The sequence below is a fragment of the Aquarana catesbeiana genome, linkage group LG03 (genome assembly GCF_042186555.1).
Source record: "Aquarana catesbeiana isolate 2022-GZ linkage group LG03, ASM4218655v1, whole genome shotgun sequence".
Lineage (NCBI taxonomy): Eukaryota > Metazoa > Chordata > Amphibia > Anura > Ranidae > Aquarana > Aquarana catesbeiana.
In genome coordinates, this window is record NC_133326.1 from 54,319,440 (window position 1) to 54,342,738 (window position 23,299).

General features: G+C 40.7%; 1 protein-coding gene across 5 annotated transcripts in view; it reads left to right on the forward strand.

The window, feature by feature from the left end:
* The window catches only part of TP53BP1 (tumor protein p53 binding protein 1), a 173,562-nt gene extending 157,079 nt beyond the window's left edge, over window positions 1–16,483 (forward strand). For 4 of the 5 annotated variants that reach the window (XM_073618551.1, XM_073618554.1, XM_073618555.1 and 1 more), the window contains 7 exons: window positions 1,345–1,536; window positions 3,391–3,609; window positions 8,645–8,863; window positions 10,272–10,366; window positions 14,327–14,526; window positions 14,618–14,763; window positions 16,086–16,483. In XM_073618551.1, coding sequence (XP_073474652.1) covers window positions 1,345–1,536; window positions 3,391–3,609; window positions 8,645–8,863; window positions 10,272–10,366; window positions 14,327–14,526; window positions 14,618–14,763; window positions 16,086–16,273 — 1,259 coding nt within the window. In that variant the 3' untranslated portion in view covers window positions 16,274–16,483. The remainder of the gene's footprint in view (window positions 1–1,344; window positions 1,537–3,390; window positions 3,610–8,644; window positions 8,864–10,271; window positions 10,367–14,326; window positions 14,527–14,617; window positions 14,764–16,085) is intronic. The other variant, XM_073618553.1, reaches the window with a different exon arrangement.
* Window positions 16,484–23,299: the final 6,816 nt, after the last annotated feature.

Sequence of the window (23,299 nt, forward strand, 5' to 3'; positions counted from 1 at the left end):
TCTTTTGCAGAAAAATAAAAGCTTTCTTTGATTTTTATAACAAGTGCCTTACCTTAGCCCCTGCTGTGTTCAAAGAAAACCTTTACTTCCTGGTATGTAGATTTGGGACGTGAGAGCCAGTAAGGCAAAGCAAGCCGATCACCAGCTGACCTCATTAGCACACACCCTGCACCAATCAACTAGGTATCCCTGGCATACCTCCAAGCATGCATTTGCCTTGTCAATGTGCGCTGCCACAGCTATGTTTACACAGCTTCCCCAGTTGGGGAATTGATCCATAGTTTATGGGTGCAGGGGGTGTGTGTGCTAATGAGGTCAGCTGGTGATCTACTTGCTTTGTCCTACTGGCTCTCACGTCCCAAATGTGTATATACCAGGAATTCATGACATTTTCTATGAACGCAGCAGCTAAGGTAAGGCCTTGTTCTAAAAATTAAAAAAAAGGTTTTATTTTTCTTCAACAGAGGTACATTAATAGTATATTGGTACCTAGGGGAGCTGGAATTTAGAGAAAAAAGGTGAACTTGGCCATTAAGCTGACCATAGTAGAATTAAAATTTCAGTCTAACAATCCACTTTTGTGGAACAGGACTGTTTGAAAACTTTTGTTGATCAGTGTATTCTGATAGTAGAAGAGTCCTGCAGTCTGAATACAATGACACAGTGGGGAGGATTCCTCTATCTAACCTGCATTTATAGATGGGGGGAATCCAAGCAATTTTTTTTTTTTTTTTTTCTCTTCGATCCACCCTTTTGGCTGATTGAGAAAAAAAAAAAAACTAGGCCATTATGGCCAGTCTTGGTTGACCTGCTGTTTCGGAGAGGATTCACTGATTTCCATGCTGTATCATTCTAATAAATTACAGCTGCCTCTGCCCACCACCTCAGTGCAACCTTGTCTTTGTGATAAGTCCCTATGGTTGCTTAGATGATATGATTTGATATGCTGCTACAGGCTTGGAAATCTTGTCTATCGCCTGCCCTGGTGGTAGGGTGGGCGGGTGCAGTCCTGCTTGACCCCTCCACTGGGCATACAATGTTGGCCTGAAGTAGGGCCCATTGGTCTCTTCCTAATATATGGCCAGATATGCGTTGCTCTACGAGACTCTTCATTGCTGACCACATTGGCGCAGTTCCCTACATCTACTGATGAGCTTTTCACAGGCTCCTGGCTGTGTCCCTCATCCTTTAACTGTGGTGTTGTCGCCATCTTCTTGTTTACTGAATGTGATGACTGTGCCATTCTGCACTCGCTTTTTTTACATTATAATGTGTTTTAATTGTTATTCAAAAACTGAATATACAGATTAAAAAGGAAATATTGTCTTGTTTTATATTTTATAGGAGTGGTAAAAGCTCACAAGAGAGATTCTGGAGAACTGTGGTACTGCATTGAAAAGGAAGGACAAAAGAAATGGTACAAAAGGATGGCAGTAATCCTATCCCTAGAACAGGGGAATAAGCTCAGAGAGCAGTTTGGCCTCGGCCCCTATGAGCCATCAATGCCATTGACCAAGGGATCAGACATAAGTCTTGGTAATGTTTTTTTTTTCTGTAGCTTGTTGGTTGATCATTTTATATATTACTTATTGTAAAACAAAATATTAATGCTTGCTATCTCTATGTGCAGCTTAGACTTCCCACACCTAACCTGAGTGTTGTGTTTCTGGAATTTTATTTCTATCCATAGCATATGTGACACGCGCACACACACACATCTATACTGATTAGCCATAAGGTTATGACCACCCACCTAAAATTGAGCAGGTCCCCTTTTTGCCACCAAAACAGCACTGCCCCATCAAGGCATGGACTCCACTAGACAAAGCATCACACTGCCTCTGCCGGCTTTCCTTCTTCCTACTGTGCATCATGTTACCGCCTCTTCCCCAGGTAATTGATGCACACACACCTGGCCAACTGCATGATGTAAAAGGTGATTTATTAGACCAGGCCGCTTCCATTGATTCTTCTATTGCTCTGTGGTCCAGTTCTGATGCGCGCGTGCCCATTGTAGGTGCTTTTGGGTGTGGACACAGCTCAGCATGGGCACCCTGACTGGTCTGTGGCTACGCAGTCCCATACACAAAAATCTGCAATGCCCTATATTTTCTGAAACCTTTCTCTCAGAACCAGCATGAACATTTTTTTCTTCTTTTAATAAATCAACTTCAAGGACAACATCTTCACTTGCTGCCGAATATCTGACCCAATTTCAGATCCCATTTTCATGAGATCATCTAAGTTATTCGCTTTACCTGTTAGTGCGCCGATACCACTTTTTTAAAATGGAGTACAGGTACCGATACTTCTTTTTCAAGTATTTGCCGATACGGATTATCAATACTTTTTTTTAAAGTCACGTGAGAGTGGACTGTGTCAGTTTTTTTTTTTTATTTAGTTTTTTTTACAATTTTAATTTAAAAAAAAATTTTTTTTTCTTCTTTTTTTTTTTTTTTTCACAATGCTTTATTATTGGGGGGGGGGGGGGGTGGATGGTGTCAGTGTTCTTCTTTTTTTTTTTTTTTACAATTTTACCTTTTAAAATATTCATTTTTTTTTTTTTTTGTTATTATTTTTATCAGCCCTGTTAGGGGGGTGGATTTGGTGAGATATCAAGGGTCTAAATAGACCCCTGTCGTTTCCACCTTGGGACCGAGAAAGAAACTGAGGACACAGATTCCCCAGTCCCTTTCTCTACAGCCTCACCTGCCCTTAAGATGAATGGAGAGGAGACAGAGGCTCCTCTCCATTCATAAACTGAGACATCGTAAACACAGTTTACGATGCTCAGTCATGAATGGACAGTCAGTGATCACTGACTCTGTGCCTTCAGAAAAGAAAAGAGCTGATAAATGACAGATTTACTGGCTCCTTCCTCCGCTCTCCATCCTGACACATCCAGGACAAGGGGGGGCCCGGAGGGGGACAAGGAGGGAAGAACCTGGAGGAGCACGGAGGACATGGAGGGGGATTGGTGGAGCATAGAGGAGGACACGGGATAGTCAGGGGTGATCGATGTGTGGGGGGGTAGTTACTATCACCGCTCTCCCCGTATATAGATTTCAGTAAAGCATCTGAAAGCCGGGGGGGGGGCGGCTGTCAGCTGCTTTATTGAAATCTAAACAGGGAGATCGTGATTGTAACTCCCCCACCACTGCACTGATCACCCCTGACTGCCCAGGTATCGGGTCCAGCATCTGAGCATTTGCACGAGTACAAGTATTTGCCGTTACCGTGCAAATGCTTGGTAATGGCACCAGTAATGTTATCTGTATCGGTGCAACCCTAGTGGCCATTATGTTATGGCTGATCGGTGTGTACCCTCATTTGATTTATTTTTTTAAACCTAGAAGTCTTTTTACTTATATTACTCCTTTTTACTTTCAGATAATCTAGTAGAAGGAAAGCGGAAACGAAGAAGTAATATAAATGTGATCGGCACACCAACCACTCCTAGTACTTCCAATACAAGCACCCCAACCAGAAAAGGAACCGAGTTGTCCCGCAGTTCTCTAGCTCCGCTGTCTGGAAAAAGGAAGTTGATTAGTTCAGATGATGACAAGTCTCCTGCAAAGCGTGGTCGCAAATCTGTTCTGGCGAAGTCTGGTAAGCTTTTTTTGATTATTTTCTGTAAGGCTGATGGAACCTGATTTTAAGGCTACAAAACAGCAGGAGTATACTAATAAGGATTGCTGTAGCTTTTTACAAGATAAAAGGCAAACTTTAACAGAATGTTCAATATAATAGTGTGCACAGCTATAGCAGGCTAAAGATTTAGTCGTTTAATTACTTTCAGTATGAGCATTACAGTGTGTGTGTATATGTGTAATAAATATATATATGTGTATATATGAATAATAAGTGTGTGTGTGTGTATATGTATATGTATATGTATATGTATATGTATATGTATATATATATATATATATATATATATATATATATATATATATATATATACAGTGTATGTATGTATGTATATATATATATATATATATATATATATATATATATATATATATATATATATAATTATTATTATTAGTGGGGAAAATCCCCTGCAGATTTTGTAAGTTTGCCCACTTACAAAGGAATGAAGGGTCTATAGTTTTATTTTATCATAGGTGTATTTTAAATGATAGAGACAGAATATAAACCAAAAATCTAGAAATAACACATGATACAAATGCTATACATTGAGTTGCAGTTTGGTGAGTATAATAGATATTTGATCCCCAAGCAAAACAGGACTTAGTACTTGATGGAGAAACCCTTGTTGGCAAGCACAGAGGTAGGACATTTCTTAGTTGTTTACAAGGTTTTCACACATCTCAGGAGGGATTTTGGTCCGTTCTTCCTTACAGATCTTCTCTAAATCCTTAAGGTTTCTTGTCAACTCAAAGTTTCAGCTCCCTCCATAAATTTTATATAGGCTTAAAGTCTGGAGACCAGGCCACTCCATGACCCTAATGTACTTCTTATTGAGCAACTTCTTGGCGGGCAATAAATTATGCTGCAATTGCGGCAAAATCGCAATGCGTTACGCTGTAGCTCCAAAAGAAGCCCGCAATTCCAAACGCCTAGGTGTGAATGGAGTCTTAATAAAATGGCAGGACGAACACCCCCTGAAATTGCCTTTTTGGGCAACCCAAGGTGATCTAATATATTTGGAGAGGGAAACCAAATGACTGCACACCACTGCAGGACATGATCCAATTTGCCACATTTATTGTAGTGTCAATGTCAAAGTGATCATATCGTTAAGGTTTCCCACAGACAAGTGCTTATTCATAACCATGTGGTAAACATGTTAACGATACTGCTTATCCTGGCTCTGTCACTTTGATATTGACACTAGAATAAATGTGGCAAATTGGATCATGTCCTGCAGTGGTGTGCAGCCATTTGGTTTCCTTCTCCCAGTCTTCTGCGGTAGCGAGCTGGGGTGAGCACCTACACATAAGACCAGATAGATCATACTCACCTGGAGCGGTGCTTTTCATTTTTGGACACCCCCGCCCCCCCCCCTCCGTCCTTCGGTGCTTCTACTGACTCACCCCTGCCATCGTTGGGTCTGAGAAGGGAACCCCTGGATGCTGACGATAGAGATTTCCAGCAGACCAGATGGTCCCCAGAGTCTCTATGATCGTTCGGAGGCTTGGCGCGATGTTATGACGTCATGCCCGGCCTCTGCAAAGTCCGCCTCGACTGGGAAGCCGCGATTTTTTTTATTAATTTTTTTTTATTTTAGGCTTCTCAGCCTAGAGGTGAGATGTATCACAGGTGAGGACCTGTCGTGCTTATTCCTATTACAAGGGATGTTTACATTCCTTGTATTAGAAATAAAAGTGATCAAATTTTTTTTTTTTAAAGTGTCAAACTAGAAAAATAAAAGTAAAATTAACAGTAAAAAAAAAAAAAAAAGTCACGCCCCCCCCCCCCCATATGTAAACGGTGTTCAAACCACACATGTGAGGTATCGCCACAAACGTTGGAGCAAGAGCAATAATTCAAGCCCAAGACCTCCTCTGTAACTCTAACCTAGTAACCGTTAATTTTATTTAAAGCGCCGCCTATGGAGATTTATAGGTAACGTAGTTTGTCGCCATTCCACGAGTGTGTGCAATTTCAAAGCATGACATGTTGACTATTTACTCGTAACATCATCCTTCATGTTATGCAAAAAAATTGGGTTAACTTTACTGTTTTGTTTTTAATGCATGAAACTGCTTTTTTCCCAAAAAAAACGCGTTTGAAAAATTGCTACGCAAATACTGTGTGAGATAAAAAGTTGTAACAACCATCATTTTATTCTCTAGGGCCTCTGCTAAAAATACATATATAATGTTTGGGGGTTCTATGTAATTTTCTAGCAAAAAAAAAAATATGGTTTTTACATGTAAGAGAGAAGTGTCAGAATTGGCCTGGTAGGCAAATAGTTAAAGGTGATTTTCATGCCACTATGTGCAACACCCAGTGTGATCCTGCACCACTCACACTAAATTAATTTGCCAACTATGCCTCTTAGTAATCCCTTAACAGGTTAATGGCTCCACGATACTGGCTTCAGATGCAGTTCATCCCAATAAACCCTCTCATGCAGGTCCCAATTATGCATAAAAGTAGGATAGAAGAAGGAAGGCTCCCATAGCACAATACAGGTTTAAAACCAGGCTTTATTAAAATAGTAAAACAGTCACGTATTCATAGTGTTGTGCCCGACATTAGGAAAACAACGCTTGTTCGTATCGCCTCTGGCCACAAGTACGATCCTGGCATGCATGGTGACGTCAGCGTCCTTGCCTTGCCTATGCGTTTCATCCTCTGATCTAATTGTTTGCTACTTAAGGAGCATGCTGGTATTGAGGTGGTTAGAGAATGCAGCTTGGTAATTGTGCAGTAGATACAGAAGCATCATAGGTCATACACAAGGGGAGGAGAAGATAGAGGGGTTACAGTACAGGTCACAAGCAGTGCCAGGATGGAGAAGAGTTAGTCACATAGAGACAGTATGGAGGGGAGGTGAAAGAGTTAAAAAAACCCACAATCAACCCCCCTTAAACCCTGAATCTGAAAATGCTGCTTTTGCTCTGGAACTAATGAAAAATCCTTCATCCATTAGTTCTTTCCCCTTCCTCCATTGTAAGAGTAAGAGGTGGGTTCTTAGATGTAAACCACAGATGTCCAACCTGCAGCCCAAGGGTCACATGCAGCCCAAGACCCCTATAAATGAGGCCCAACACAAAATCGAAAACTTACTTTGATCCCCTGACCCTTTACGATGCGGCACTGCGTTACTTTAACTGACAATTGCGCGTTTGTGTGACGCTGTACCCAAATAAAATTGGTGTCCTTTTTTCCCCACAAATAGCGCTTACTTTTGGTGGTATTTGATCACATCTGTGATTTATTTATTTATTTTTGCACTAGAAACAGAAAAAAGCAACAATGTTTTTTACTTTCTGCCATAAAACACATCCAAAAAAAATCAAATTTCTTCATCAATTTAGGCCAATATGTATTCTGCTACATATTTTGGGTAAAAAAAATCCCAGAAAGCTTATATTGATTGGTTTGCACAAAAGTTATCCTGTCTACAAACTATGGGATGTTTTTATGGCATTTATTTTTTTTACTAGTAATGGTGGCAATCAGTGATTTTTAGCAGGACTGAGACATTGCGGCGGACAAATCTGACACCTAACTGGCACTTTTGACACTTTTTTGGGAACCAGTGACATTATTGCAGTCATCAGTGCTAAAAAAATATGCAGTGTTACTGTACTAATGACACTGGCAGGCAAGGGGATAACACCAGGGGCGATCAAATGGTTAAGTGTGTCCCTAGTTGGTGCTTGCTAACTGTGTGGGGGATGGACTGACTGGGGAACACAGAGATCCATGTTCCTGCCTAGCAGGAACACAAGATTTCTGTGTTCTCTGGTCAGAACGGCGATCTGCCGTGTTTACATTGCCATTCTGCCTCTCTGGGGAATGATCGGCTGGTCCCGGCGGACACCAATTGGCTCCCCCTCTGGCCAATCGGCGCGCATGCGCCCCCGCTGTCTATTGCACAAAATGACGTACAGGTATGTCGTTTCGTGCAATAGAGCTAACCTGCTGAAGTAGATCTGTGATGGGCAAACTTTACGTAGTTAATGGTAATAATTTTTTTTTTTTTTTTTTATCTTTACAATTTGGGGAAAAATAAGTTTACACTTAGTGAACCCATGCAGCCAAAGAAAAATCTGACAGTGTCTCTTTAACTTTTGTACGTTTTTCTTCCCAAAGAAAAATCTCCCACTCTTCACAATCGCTCTTATTCATGTCATCAGTTTTCAGCGTCACCTAATATGTGCGACCAACCGTTTTCAAGAATGAGGGGCGAAATTAGAACCTAAATATCTAATTAGCACCCTGAGAATTCATTGAGAATTGCTACTACATCCCTTCACCCAACCAGGCATTGATGCGTTAGTTTATCAAAAACAGTGTCAAATGTCACACTAGTTTTATGTTGCCCTCTTTTACTTTTATAGTAAAAAAATATTACAAAAAAATTAAGTTTTATTACAACAATAGGTATATTATCTATATCCGTGATCGTCACCTTGTGATCTGCCTGACTTTTTATGCCTATCAGCTATCCTTATTGTTAGTGTATTTTAATGTGTGGCCCAAGAAAGTCAAAAGGTTGGACACCCCTGATGTAAACAGTAGTACTGTATTCATTTTGTGATCGCTGTGATTTGTCACATGGTACAGAGCCACATGGATCTGCTCTATACACCCCCCACCCCCCGCTACAGTACAGCAGCGAGGAGGTGGTTAAAAGAGGGTTTCAGCTTTGATCATATCCTGTGAAACATCACAAATGATCCCTATGAATTGTTTTCAAGTGCACACTGACTGGTGAGGACCCCTCAACATTAAGCAAATTAATCTGAATCAAGGGTCCATTTCATGGACTTTTTGGCCTTAAACCCCCATGATTTGGACTCTTACATATAGTAAACCGAGTTATTCATCAAAATCATAGGCATTCTCTTTGAATTGAAAAATATAATCCTGCTGTTCTGCAGCTGAAATTGTAGCCAGATTTATGTTTTGACTTGCATATAACTAGCCTTCTTTTATCTAGAAGGTCCAGCAAAAGGAGGTGACTTCATGAGCCCCAATGAAAGTGGAGACAATGCAGGTGACCAGACTACGCTGGAGGAGACCCATGGGCCTCTACCTCAAAATAAGTTGCTATTCGCAGGATACGCCTTTCTTCTAACTACAGCCACATCCAGTGACAAAGCCAACAATCTCCTGAAGTCACAAGAGATATCCTCCTTCAGCAGTGAAGAAGATGAAGGTGACTTTTGTGTGTCATGTTTGAGATGCTCTTTTTTTTTTTTTTTTTTTTTCCTAGTAGCCCTTCTTGTGGGGTTGGATTTTTCAAACTTAAAAAAAGGAGGTGGTATATACTGTGAAACGGACATAGTCATGAAGCTATTATAAAGGTGTTTTTTATTTTTTTAGAAACCTTTCAAGATCATGCTATGAAATCATGTGCATATTCATTTTTGTTTCATAAGTTGGGTTTATCTTCTTAATATCACATCTCTATGTGGTTGAATTACTTGTGCACATATTTATCTTCACTCACATTACACAGCATCCCATAAAATCCAGTCCCTGTTTTCAATGAGCTAACCAGAACGGCCTTTTCCACCTTTTACCCCTGAGGAACCCTTGAAATAATTTTTTGGTTCTCGTGGGATTTCTGCTAAAGACAATTTTCCCTACAGCTCTTGGTACACTAGTGTGATCCAAAAGGGCCACACTACTAAATGATGAACACATTCATAAACCATAAATGCACAAATATATAATTTCCTCTACTCTCGGGGATTAGATCCAAAATAACAAAAAAGTCCACTTGCAAAAAAAAGGAAAAAGAGAACAGAAAGCACAATTCTCTTCTCAAGTGTTCATATAAACTTGTGGATATATTGAGCATCTGTCACCCTTGGAGAGAAATGAACAATGAGACCACCACCTCTTATTGAAGGAATACAAGCTTACCAGCTATATATGACCCTCTAATTAAAGAAAGGTCAGCAAAGCTTATGACCGAACAGCCTGGCCTAGATCATCCCGGAGCAGAGTGGCAACACTTCAATTTCTAGCTGTTGTTTACTATTGCAGCTTAGGCCCCTTTCACACTGCTGCGATTTCAGGGAAAGCCTGTGTAAGCTTTAAGTCTATGGACCTCAACTCACATTAAAGTCGGACCAAAGTAGTACAGGGACTTTGAAGTTGTTGCCACCTGAAGTCGCACAAATATGAATGGTACTCATTGGAAATAGCAGACACATTTGATAAATGAAAACTATTATATAATGGGCGGCACAGTGGTGTAGTGGATAGCACTTTTGCCTAGCAGTAAAAAGGGTCGCTGGTTCAAATCCCACCAACTACAACACTACCTGCCTGGAGTTTGCATGTTCTCAATGTGCCTGCGTGGGTTTCCTCCGGGTACTCCGGTTTCCTCCCACACTCCAAAGACATGTTGGTAGGTTAATTGGCTTCTATCTAAATTGGCCCTAGTATATAAATGTGAGTTAGGGACCTTAGATTGTAAGCTCCTTAAGGGTAGGGACCGATGTGAATGTACAATGTATATGTAAAGCGCTGTGTAAATTGACGATACTATATAAGTACCTGAAATAATAATATAATCAGCACATGCAGATTAACAGTATTGCTTCTTATTGCAGAATACATTGAAAGCACACCGTATAGCCGACGGTACACAGAGGATCAACTCCGGGCTGGTGGGGGCTGCATTATCGACAATTTCAGTGAAGCACTGGTGAGACTTTCATTAAATATATTGCTTTGTGTTTTTTTTTTTTTTTATATTCTGCCACATGTGTATGGCTTTTGGAGCAAACAAGGCTTTTTTTTTTTCTTTGGCTGTTATGTCTTTTAAAAAATTTACTTTAATTTCTGTGTATTCAAGGCAAGTTTCTGTACAAACTGTTAAAAATGGTCAAAAACCCTATCTAAGGATAAAAGCTAGGAATGGATTTTTAGGATTAAGAGTAAATTCAGTTTAGAAAAAATATCCTGCTAGACCCCCACTTTATATTTGGATGTTGATAAAAGAATAATGTATCAAGCATAACACTTTTCCATTCACAGCCAACGACAGTGGGAGCTGCTCTCTGAATACAATGTCCTGGCAGGGAAGATTCCTCCATCCATATTGCTTATGTGGATGGAGAGTCTGTTTCCTTTTTTCTTTTGTTCATTACTTTGAATGAAAACAAAAACAAAAAAACAATCATCTATGCCCAGCTTTAGACATTTAAAACTGATACAAGGGCTGGTTCACTTACATTCATTTGCATGCACTACTTTTCAAAAACTCAGTGCATTGAATCACATGGTACTGTGGTACCATGCAATCTAGGGCAGGGCAATGCACTGCATTTTTCTTTTTTTTTTTTTGTAAATTCTTTTTATTGAGTTTGCATATAAAAAAAAAAGTTACATAATACAGCCTCTGGGCTTACCCCGGCTGAGGTAACAACCAATAAAAAAAATCCTATACATTTATAATTATCTATAGAACTTCTATAACTTAAACCACTCGTGTCATTTAGATTAAGAGGACGGGGAGAATAGTGTGTCATGAATTTCAGGTGACCACATCGGGAAGAGCTGCTGAGGATGAGGATAACGCCTTTAGGAGAAACTTCAGATAATGGCAAAATTAGGTCTTCACTACTACAAGACTTTTAGCTGAGGTAGACAGTCATTGGGAACAATGCCTATTGTGCTGCGATCGTGGTGTCTGATTCTAACCATACACGCCATATTTTGTCAATCTTGGCTGGGCAGCATCTGGCAAGATAGGCCTCTTTGTACAGTGGCACCGCTGAGTTGATCAGCGATTTCCATGTATTCAAAGTAGGTATCTCCGTTTGTTTCCATTTAATGAGAAGAGGCTTTCTAGCGTAAAATAAGAGAAGACCTATTAGTGTTCTGGTTGCTCGGTGGTGGACCAAGGAGCCCACCAGACCAAGCAAACAGATCGATACATTAGGGGAACATGAATCATGGTCAAGGTTTCAATGAAGGTCGTGACCTCTGCCGAAAAGGACTGAATTCCAGGACATGACCACAACATATGGTTGAAGTTGGCATTTGCCATATCACACTTCCAGCAGTCGGAGGAGGAATTCGGGTTCATTTTGGACAATCTCTGGGGTGACAAATAGACTCTATGGATCAGTTTAAATTGTATCAACTGATCTCTGACAGTAATGAGCTGTAAGAAAGGATATTCCCAGGCATCCTCCCAGTCTTCCGAATCCAGATCCGGGATCTCGCCCTGCCACCTTGAGAGCAAGTCCTCCAGACCAAAGTGGACTGAAGGCAATAAAGCTTTGTAAATGGTAGAGGTGGGTTTGACCAGAGGAGTATCCCTTAATGTGGACTCAAGGTTGGACCGGAGGAGAAGTTCTGGGGTGGGACCAAATTGGGTAGCGAAGGCATGGCGAATTTGAAGAAATCTAAAGAATTGTTGATTGGTGAGCCCGAATTTCTCCTTGAAGGAATCAAAGGTCAGGAGGGAGCCACTAATACAGATGTGCTCCAGGTTTTTGATACCTCTAGTAGCCCAGAACCCTGGGTCTGGGATAGTCAGAAACTCTGGTAAATGTGGGTTAAGCCACAGGGGGGTGTCTGCCAAGCCCTGATCACCACCTTCATGGAGGGTGTGAGAGGATAGGGGGCTCTGACTCCCCTATATAAAGCATTACTCAGCGCCTCGTAAGAACCGAGGTGGGCGGCCTCAAGGACTACAGCAGCATTGGTTACATCTGAGGCTAGCCAGTTATGGGCGTGTGACTAGTGCAGCAAATAAATATTTCTGAAGATCCGGAAAGGCTAGGCCACCCTCTGTCCAGGGCCTTTTGAGTATAGATTTGTTTATTCTGGGGGGGGGGGGGGGTGAGATTTCCACAGAAAGGGGGTTATAATGGAGTCCAATTTTTGGAAGAAGGCTTTGGGGATCCAGATTGGGGAGTGCCTCGGAGCATATAGAAAAACTGGAAGGAATTTCATTTTAAGTAAGTTTATCCTGCCAATGAGGGATAATGGCAGGTTATTCCAAGCCTGAAGCTTCAGTTTGAGTTGGGTTAGTAAGGGGTAGAGATTTAACTTGGCAAAGTCAGAGACTCTAGGGGTAATGGTAATGCCCAAATAACAGATAGAGGAGGTCCAGGCTAGTGTGACAGAGGGGTCTGCATGAAGCACTGCGTTTTCAGTGTGTGTTTGGGGTGTCGTTAGGATTATATTGACACCCGCAGCAGAATGTACACCCAGTGTGGTGCAGGTAAGAACTTTAGACCTATTTCTCACAATCATTTACAACATGAAAATTCTGTGTCTGTAACTTTAAAATGTAAAAGCAAGTCAACTAATCTGTTTAGTCAACTATCTATCCTATTGAGCTGAATTGCTAATGCCAGCCAAGGATCGCTATGGTGGTTCCAAAGACAGAACGTCTGTTCAAATTTTCTTTATTCTGAGTTTTTTTTTTTTTATATATATAATATTTTATATATATATCTCTTGTAGCCAGAGTCATTTGAGTTGTCTCAGCTGTTCAGCCTCGGTCATGCTCCAGTGTGTATATATGAGGCTGAAATGGGCACAGACAGAAGTACAGTTCTTCAACTACATTCAGAGTAGAGCTGCACGATCCTGGATAAAATGAGAATCACAATTTTTTTTTTTTTTTTTTTTGCTTAGAATAAAGATCACGATTCCCTCACGATTCTGAAGAAATCTTTTGTTTTTAAGTTTTTAAAGATTTACAACCCATGAACATTAGGCTATCAAACAAGATGGCAATTAAATAAGACATAACACTCTGCTTCAATCAAATTTTTAAAGAAATGTAATGGAAAATAATGTATGTAATGTGTAAAGAAATTAAAAAATTACCATTAAGTTAAATTGGGGTCTTTTTTTTTTTTTTTTTTAGTACTTGCCAATACCAATTACCTATACCTACCACAACTTTTTTGTTTACACTTCAGCTGTCCGCAATGGTACAAAGCACTGAAAAGTTACTTTACAAATTAAATAAATTTAATTTTGTGCTTTTTTCAATGTGAAACGTGTAAATATGTTAAAGGTGTAAAAATAATAATAAAGCAAAAAAAAAGTTTTAATTATTAATAGTTTATAAAATAGAAGTAAAAAAAAAAAAATCAGCAGGAAAATAATTAAATGGAGAAGAATATAGAGTTAATAAGGCTGGATAGAGTAAATTAAGGGTTACTAAGGTGTTAAACAGGAACAATTTAATTAAAACAAAAAAAAATAAACAGCTGTGAGCAGGGAACTGCTATGCACTTTTTTACATGAATCATGGAGATGCTGGATTAAGATCATGGGGGAGAGTTGAATCGAGATCACGATCTTTTAACGATTAATCGTGCAGCTTTAATTCAGAGCCATTAAAGCTGAACGCCAGGAATGTGAGGTGGGGGGTGGTGGTGAGGTGGTCACTGCAAGGGTAGCTTTTGCCTCCCAGTGATCAGATTTAGGAAACTAAGTCTACTAGCAGCTATGGGGATTTAGCTAGTGGGGCAGAGAGTCATATGATGGCGGCAAGGGTGAAAAATGTTCCCATCTCAGCAGTTAATCTTTGCCTTCTGATTCAACATTTGTATTTGGAATGCAGGTTGTGTTTCTGAGCTATAACTGCACACGTGTATGTAGAATGACAGTGTCTTTTCTTTCCTTCCCTTAGTGCAAGCCAGATTCAAAATGTTTTCTGATCGCTGACCAGCACTGCCGAACCCGGAAATATTTTCTGTGCCTTGCCAGTGGAATCCCTTGTGTGTCTCATGTCTGGGTACATGACAGTTGTCACTCTAATGAGCTGCAAGGTATCAACAATTACCTCCTCCCGGCTGGGTACAGCTTTCAAGAAGATAAAATTTTGGAATGGTAAGATAAAGTTCCGTTTTATAGAGGGGGAGGAGGGGCTGGTTCCTTCTATCAGTATTACATTAGTATTCTATGGCACTGATTTTTGCAGGCACGGCTCTAGACATCCTTTCAAAGGTTTGCGCTTTCTTGTGGTATCTGACCAGCAAGAGAATTTCCTGGAAATGTGGACTGAAGTATTAATGGTCGGAGGCGCAGCATCTACAAAGCAGCACAGTTCTGCAGATACAAACAAAGGTATTTAATAAATTAATGTGGCACTAATACACACATTGTAAGGATATCTTCTTGTAGAAGTAACATTGTATTGGAACAGTCTATATTACCTAGCATGTTTTTCTTTGTCGAGTTCTTTTAACATATGAAATCCCTTTCTTTTAGGTGTAAAGAGGTGAGAGATGTTTAGAATTGTTGCATGCTACGAGGAAAGTGTAGACCCATGCTGGGGAATTCTTAAAGAGCATCTATAACACTCATTAGAAGTCCTTTGCGCCTCCACATGACAGGTGCTTGCCCCGAATTACACAGACGTGGTCACTGCCCTAAGTGCTGCTTAGTTCCCTCCCCACCATTGTAGCTGTCAGACAACGTAGTGTCCGCGGAGTTTTTAGCTAGGTGGATGGATCCTGATGGGGATTCAGAGACACAATTCCTCCAACAGGTCTGCTCCTTTCTGGTGATTGGCTGTGGGTGGATTCCATAGCCAGTAGACAGCCTGCTATTGGCTATGGAATCTACTTATGGCTTCCTGTCAATAACAAGCAGAGAGCATCCCTGATGGGGAAGTAGTCCCTCAGCTTCCCAATCAAGCTTCAACTGTCAGCTTGGAGCCTGCAGGCTGTGAAGCAAACAGCATTCTTGACAACCAGTGTCTAGGAGGGAGTAGCAGTGGCAAACATTCCATCCTACTTACATATAAACGCACAGAGACAGGCACTCTGCCTGTCTCTGTATGCCAACTTAGATTTGGCCTTAATTGCCTCCAGTTTTCTGATCTATAAATGGTTGGATATTTTTTATTAATCTGGCACAGAGAAGTTCGAAGAGCCATACCACGCAAAAAGTGACGCAATTCCTTTATTGAATTCCCCCATTGTGTAAGCTGTGACTTATTTGAATGCTCCAGTAAGGGCTTTTTGCAGACGTTCCTGCTAAGTTAAGCATTACATCTTGTCTGTCACTGTATATATCGCAACCTTGGGTATCCATTCTGCTTTTCAGTTGTAGCTCATGTTGATAAGGCTTTTAGATGGCCTTGCAGTTAAAAAGTACAGCAGAAAGTCCTATGGCTGTAGATGTGTATTAAAGGCATTGGATTTACATGTACGTGACAGTCAGTCATTACCATTTTCTAGTGATTAGTGGTGGTAGCCTACTAACATGATAAATTTTCTTTACAATTGAATACAATTTTTTGTTCTATTACCAAATGTGAAAAGGGTAGACCTGAGCCACTTTTTTTTTTTTCTTTTTTTTTTTTAAACAATTCTTTTTAACATTAAAAAAAAAAGTGATTTATACCTCAATTTTCTTGATATTTGTTTTTATTTCTGTTGTAGATATTGCTTTGGGTGTTTATGATGTAGTCATCACAGATCGTTCATGTCCAGAATCCATTTTAATATGTGCTCAAGCTCTAAACCTTCCAGTGGTTTCATCAGAATGGGCGATCCAGTGTCTCATTAATGGAGTGCAAGTCGGTTACAATAAGCACCCGAAATACAAACATGACTATGTTGTGAGCTAAGAAGACTCCACGCCCATTCCCATACCCTTTTTATCGATCCTCCTCTTTTTGCTGCTTATTTCATTGTGCATATATTGTGTTTTATGGAAGTTTTAGATTAGTTTTAATTGTTTGTGTTTATTCTACATTTGCATGTATCCACTTGTACATAGTTTTAACTGCTGGACTTTTATGATAAAAAAATAAATGTTAAATCTTTGTTTTAAATAAGGTTTTGTTTAGTTTCATCTCTATGTACAGTTGTGGTGTTTTCACTTTTTACATCCATTCTTTCTCTTTTTTTTTTTTTTTTTTTTTTTTCCACCCTACCTGCCTGTAACTTAAGCCGTCCATAGACGGTTTGAATATTAGCCGGTTCAGCAGGGAGTGGCTGAGATTTAAACCATGTATGGGCAGGCTGAATGTACCCAAGTTGATCATTCAATCAACTTGGATACAACCAGCCTATCAGACTTTACATGCGATTATTGCTAGCAGCCATTATAGCCGCTAGCAGTAATCACTGTGTTCTCCCGGCGGGGACAACTCCCCCTTAACACCCCCCTGCTGGAAGAACACAATGGCTCAGCAGGACGAATTCCCCCATCAACATTGACTGTTGATGGGGAAATCGAGTGATTTTTCTTTCCTGCATCCTGTGGTTGAAAGAAAATGGCTCCTTCTATGGCCAGCTTTAGAGAAGCATGAAAGCTGCTATTGCTGACCTTCTCATGAAAATACTAATAGTGTGATTGTCATCTATTTCAAGTTCTCAATCAATTACTCAGGCCTCATGCACACGGGATGTTTTTGCAAACTCTCCTGCCAGCAGTGTTTTGAGAGAGAAAAACGCTTTTAGGTAAATCAAGCACTTGGGCATTCATTTCATTGGCCAGAATACTCATTTATTCTAGCCATTGAAATGAATTAAAGCTCAAGCGCGAAACCTGTTTATGTGCCTCAAGCGTTTTATTTGCCAAAATTTTGGATGCACTGGCAGTGGGCTTTTTTTCTCTGCCTCCTGAACACCTATGTGTGCATGGACACATAGGCTAACAACGTACAGGGGTGTTTAGAGGCAGGAAAAAAAAAAAACATGCCAAACGCCCCTAAGAGCAGCTTCAAAATGTGCAGTGTCCAAAGGCCTTTAAAATGAGCATATAGCTCGTAAAGTCAGAGCTTCTGATCTCCATCCTTGTTCCAGGTAAGTGATTCAAAGTATTGCAGTCGAGGAAATACTCGGACAATTAGTATTTTCGTTAGTTTGCCCAATTTCACTCCAGAACACTACAATGCAACATTCAGTTGTGTGACAAGTCAGTGCAGTCTCTGATCAGACCAATTTAATTGGCACAAAGAACTAATCAAATCTAGCTCTGCAATCAAGGAAGTCCTTCCTTTTCGTTTTTGGAAGAGCCTCACAACAGATACCAGCCTGGTGGGCTGGGGAGAGTTCCTGGGGATCCTGTCAGTGTAGCAGAATTGGACGTTGTTGGAAACTCTTCTCCGATCAACATCCTGGAGTTTTGGACAATCTGGCTGTCCCTGTAGTGTTGGACTATCCCCCAAAATAGCTGGAAATGTACCAAAAGGAAGAAATTTGGAAAATGACACCAGCTTATGGCTACGGGAAATTGTAATACAAAAATACAAGATAGAAAATATAAAAAATGTACAAGCGTGGACTACAGATAGAGGGGACATCTTGAACAAAAACAAGGTACAACAAAGTGATTTGGTCAAAAAAGAAAAAATTGGTGTGGGGACTACTTGTGGTACTCACTGGGCCAAGCTCAGATCACTTTTGGATATGCACTGGCGCATCCTCATGTTGGACAAAATAATTGAATGTATTCTAGGTCTAAGGCTTCATGTACATGGGATGTTTTTACAACCTCTCCTGAACGATTTAACTTGACAGATAAGTAACCCACGTTTAAAACGTCTGTTTTGCCACGTTTACATGCCACGTTTGCGTTTAGAAGTGTTTAAAAAAAATAATATAAATATATATATATATATATATATATATATATATATATATATATATATATATATATATATATATATATATATTATACTTTTTTTTTTTTTAAATAGCCAAAAATTAAAAACGCCTGTAAACGAAACGCGGGTTACTGCGTTTAGGGCTTGAAATGCCTGTAAACTCAACTTCTGAACGCATTTTTTTGCGTTTCAATAAATGCCTCTAAACTCAACTGCCTAGAAACTACTGTAAATGACCCTGTGTACATGTACTGATAAGATAACATAGAGGAGAGTTCAGGGGCAGTGAGAAAAAAAAAACAACCTCCCAACTGCTCCTAAACGTCTGTTTACCAGCAGCAGTGTACATGAGACCTAAACCACCTTGTATGATTGCCAAAAAAGCTCCAACTCTTGGAGATGTGCTAGTGCATAGCAAGTGCATCTCTAATTCCCCTTCCCCTGCTACCTGCAGACCATGCTATGGCAAGTTCCATGTGTACACTTTCCTTTGTAAATCTGTAATGAAAACGGATGTGTTTTGGGACTCAGAGAAGAAACGATCGTTTGATATTCGATCTTTCCTGAACTGCTCCTCACAATGGATAGTTTATCAAATAATTTGCCCGTGCTCTAGAAGTTATGTATGAAAAACAAGAAGGGAGCATTTAGAAAAAGAATGGGGGAACATTCAACTATCATTGTTACAAAAGAGAAGTCTCCTTTAGCTAAACACTTTAGAGCTTTCCATGACTCTTCATGTAAGGGCCTGAGATTTAGTGGTATTTTTCAATTGCAAATGTCAGAGAGGAGGGGTGGGGGAGAGCGAATCGGGACAGGATACTATTGCAGAAAGAGGTAAGATGGATCTTTATGTTAAACACCATGTCTCCTATGCGGTTAAACATTAAGCTATTTTACAGGGTTTCCTTTACCTAAAGGAACTAATCCACATCTACTTTAAAGGTCCCGTGAAGTGGGGTGTGATGAAATTTGGTGCATACTCTTGGGTCCAGCTTGTCCTCTTGTGTTCCTTGCTTTCCCTTCCCTCTCCCCCTACCCTTATCAGTAATCTTTTTTTGTTTTTTCCTTCCTTAGTATTCTCTCCCCCCCCCCCCACTTTTGGTGAGGGTATTAAGCCAAGTGTTGTGTTTATTTGTGGCTTGGTTTGGACCAGTGGAGGACATATAGGTGAATGTTGGTGGTATGGGCCACTTTAAATGGGTAGATATACTGTTGGGCTCGGGATAGTTTACATATTGTAGTGAGCAGTTCCCTCCTATCTATGTCCTGAGAAAGCCCCAGTCTGGGCTGGGCAAAACACATAGACATTATAGGCCATGCCCTTTTGGACTTTTGCCCCCTGATCTGATTAGCTGGAGTGCATACCAGCCAGACCTGGTCATGTCATCACTCGACCGTACTATGCACCTCATCCCAAGTAGTGGTAAATAGTGCTATCATTCACGACTCCAGATACAGAGGCATGAGCACCTGAGAAAAGGGGATAATGGTCCAACTATCTAACGTATTATCTGTGGCATTCAGGCACAGCATCAGGACATAGGCAACAGCAGCCAAGAATGAGTGGATGAGAGCCCCCCTTCTTTCACCTATATTTAACACAGCAGTGATACTCCGCAGCATTGCACATTTAAATGGCTAGTTTCAGGTGAGCTTCACTAACCATTCAGATTGTCACTATCACGTGGATTGTCTCTGGTTACATGGTCCCTTACACATTGCGGGTAATCGGGTCACCTCTTCTGTTCATGGGTAGATGAGTGCAGCAATCAACAGAACTGGTACTGCACTAAGACCCAGTGGTGTAATACATGGTCTGCCCATTGTGGCATACACTCTTATTAAAAAAAAGAGCCTTTAGTGTTACTTTAAAATAACATATTATACTTACTTGCGCTGTGCAGGGGTTTTGCACAAATTAGCCCCGGTGGTCCTCTTCTCGGGGCTCCTCCATCCTGTCAAGTGCCCCCATAGAAAGCAGTTTTCTTCTATTGACACAGACAGTGGGGCTCAGCCCTGTCCCCCCACTCCCTCATAGGATTTGATTGACAGGAGCGGGAGAAAATCTGTCCAGTGAGGAGGGGGAGAGATGCTGCTCTCGTGCAGGATAGAGATTGGGCTCAGGTAAGTATAAGGGGGGCTCTCCCACAGAAGTTTTTTTTTTTTTTTTTTTTTTACATTAATGAACAGAATGCATTAAGGTAAAAACTTAAAGCTTTAAAACCACTTTAAGGAGTGTAATCCCAGCGTCTTCAGTAACAAACAGGCCTCATTGGTCTTTTAGGGGGTGGGGTACTATAGAGCAGTGTTTCTCAACCTTTTTATAGTCAAGGCCCCTTTACAATTCTGCACATCTCGACGCAGTCCATCCTAAGCTTTAAAAAAACTAAATTAATAGTTTTACATAATGCAGTAACACCCAACATTAGTGGTGATTTATTCTTCAAAAGCAAATACCTTTTGCACATGTGTACTGACTAGTATTCCAATGTTTCTCTCCCTCACTCAGCTAATGTGACCCCAGCTGATGGATGGGGCAAACAAGGGTGCTATACAGGTGCCCAACGCCCTCCTTATCAACCAATGATGTCATTGGTTGTTAGGACACTGGTGGCTAGAAAGTTGTAATGGTGCACAGTGAAACCTGTAACTATAACAAATAGGCAGGTTTCATCCATCTGCTGGCTTGTTTTTTGAGCAGTTTCTAGGCATTTTCTCATGTCCGGGGGGGGGGGAGGTTGGGTTCATTGCAGGTTTGGGGGAGGGCTGCAACTGGGGGGGTTATACTGGGCTGTCAATTTATATTTTGTATCTTGTATTTTTTTAATAACATTTGCGGTAGCCACAAGTTGACGTCATTTTCCAAATTTCTTCCTTTTGGTACCTAATGGAAAGCTCCAGGACCTATGTCACAAGTTAAATACACAGGATATGGACCTCTAGGTTCCAACAACAAACTGCACAGGCTTGTCCAGGTATTTATTTTTTGATCAATGCCTTACTGAAATGTTTTCCTTTATCTGCTTTATAGGATAAAGATGGAGGGCATTCAGGTAATTCTTATTGCTCCAACCTGGTAAGACTTCTGGTGGGCCTATCCATGGGCTCTTCCAGATTGTCCAGATATTCTCTAGCCAAGGACTGGTTTACAACCATTTTATGGGAATCGGTTTTAATAGCATGGCTGGTAAAGCTCCAGGTTCTGGAGGGACAGGAACATCCCTGAATAGGCGATTCCCACAATGCTAAAAGCTTGGAAGTGTACTTCTCAGAGACCATTGGCTCTCATGACTTAATTTAGACTGTTTTACAGGAAGTCTGCCATGTAGCATATCATGGATCTGGTGGACAGATTACTGGGAGGGGCTGGGGAAGACCTGGCTGTCATGGTGCACGTTGGCACCAATGACAGTCAGAGGCAGATGGAGTGTCCTAAAGAACACCCAATAAAAGGACAGTATGCGACCGGTCTAAACTACGCAGCATGTTCACCAATGCCAGGAGCCTGGCGGACAAGATGGGTGAACTAGAGCTACTGTTGAACGAGGAAGATTTGGATTGTGTGGGAATTTCAGAGACCTGGTTCAACAGCTCTCATGATTGGTTGGCAACTATTCAAGGGTATTCCATTTATCGCAGGGATAGAGAGGGTAAAAAAGGGAGAGGGGTATGCCTATATATCAAGAATAATGTACAAGTGAATGTGAGAGATGACAACAATAAGGGAGCTAGGGAGGAGGTGGAATCCTTATAGGTAGAGCCACAAAGGGATGAAGCTAAGGGGAAAATAATACTGGGAGTGTGCTATAGGCCCCCTAACCTGAGGGAGTAGGGGGAGACGGACCTATCACAAACTGGATTAGCAGTAAGGATGGGGAGTGTTATAATGGGGAATTTTAATTATCCAGACATAGACTCGCCAGTTTGTAAATGTCTCGCAGGACAATTTCATGGGTCAGATAGTAGATTCACCAACTAGAAACAAGGCGTTACTAGATCTACTGATTACCAACAATAGAGACCTGATCACGGATGTGGAAATACAGGGACATTTAGGAAACAGCGATCACAGATCAATTGCCTTCAGTATAAATTACACAAATAGGAAACACAAGGAGAACACAAAGACACTGAATTTCAAAAGAGCCAACTTCCCTAAACTACAAACCTTGCTAGAAGGTATAAATTGGGATAAAATCTTAGAAACAAAGAACATGGAGTGGAGGTGGGTTTGCATTAAGAGCATATTAAATAAGGGCATTAGCCAATGTATCCCATTGGGAAATAAATTTAAAAGAGCGAACAAAAGTCCTGGATGGCTTAACTCTAATGTAAAAATGCATATAAAATCAAAGGAGAAGGCCTTCAAAAAATACAAGGCTGAGGGATCATCGGCATTCAGACTTTACAAAGAATGCAAGACATGTAAGGGTGCAATTAGGGCTGCTAAGATAGAACATGAAAGACACGTAGCGGAGGAGAGCAAGAAAAAAATCCCAAGAAATTCTTTAAGTATATAAACAGTAAAAAAGGGAGGACGGACCATATTGGCCCCATAAAGAATGAGGAAGTTCATCTGGTTACAAAGGATGGGGAGATGGCAAAGGTATTGAATTCTTCTCCTCAGTCTTCACGAGGGAATTGGGAGGCTGCAGTGTTTGTCCTCATGACACATCACAGGAAGCACTTCCATGGTTAACAGAGGACAGAATTAGAAATAGACTTGGGAAACTTAACATTAATAAATCACCGGGACCAGATGGCTTGCACCCAAGGGTTTTTTTTAAGAAACTCAGTCAAGTAACCAGTGCCAGACCATTGTTCCGAATTTTTTACTGATGGTCTACTGACAGGAATGGTACCAGATGATTAGAGAAAAGCCAATGTAGCACCAATATTTAAAAAGGGACCAAAATACATCCCTGGGAATTACAGACCAGTTTGCCTAACATCAATAGTATGCAAGCTCTTAGAGGGGATGATAAGGGACTATATACAAGATTTTAGAAATGAAAACGGTATCATTAGCAGTAATCA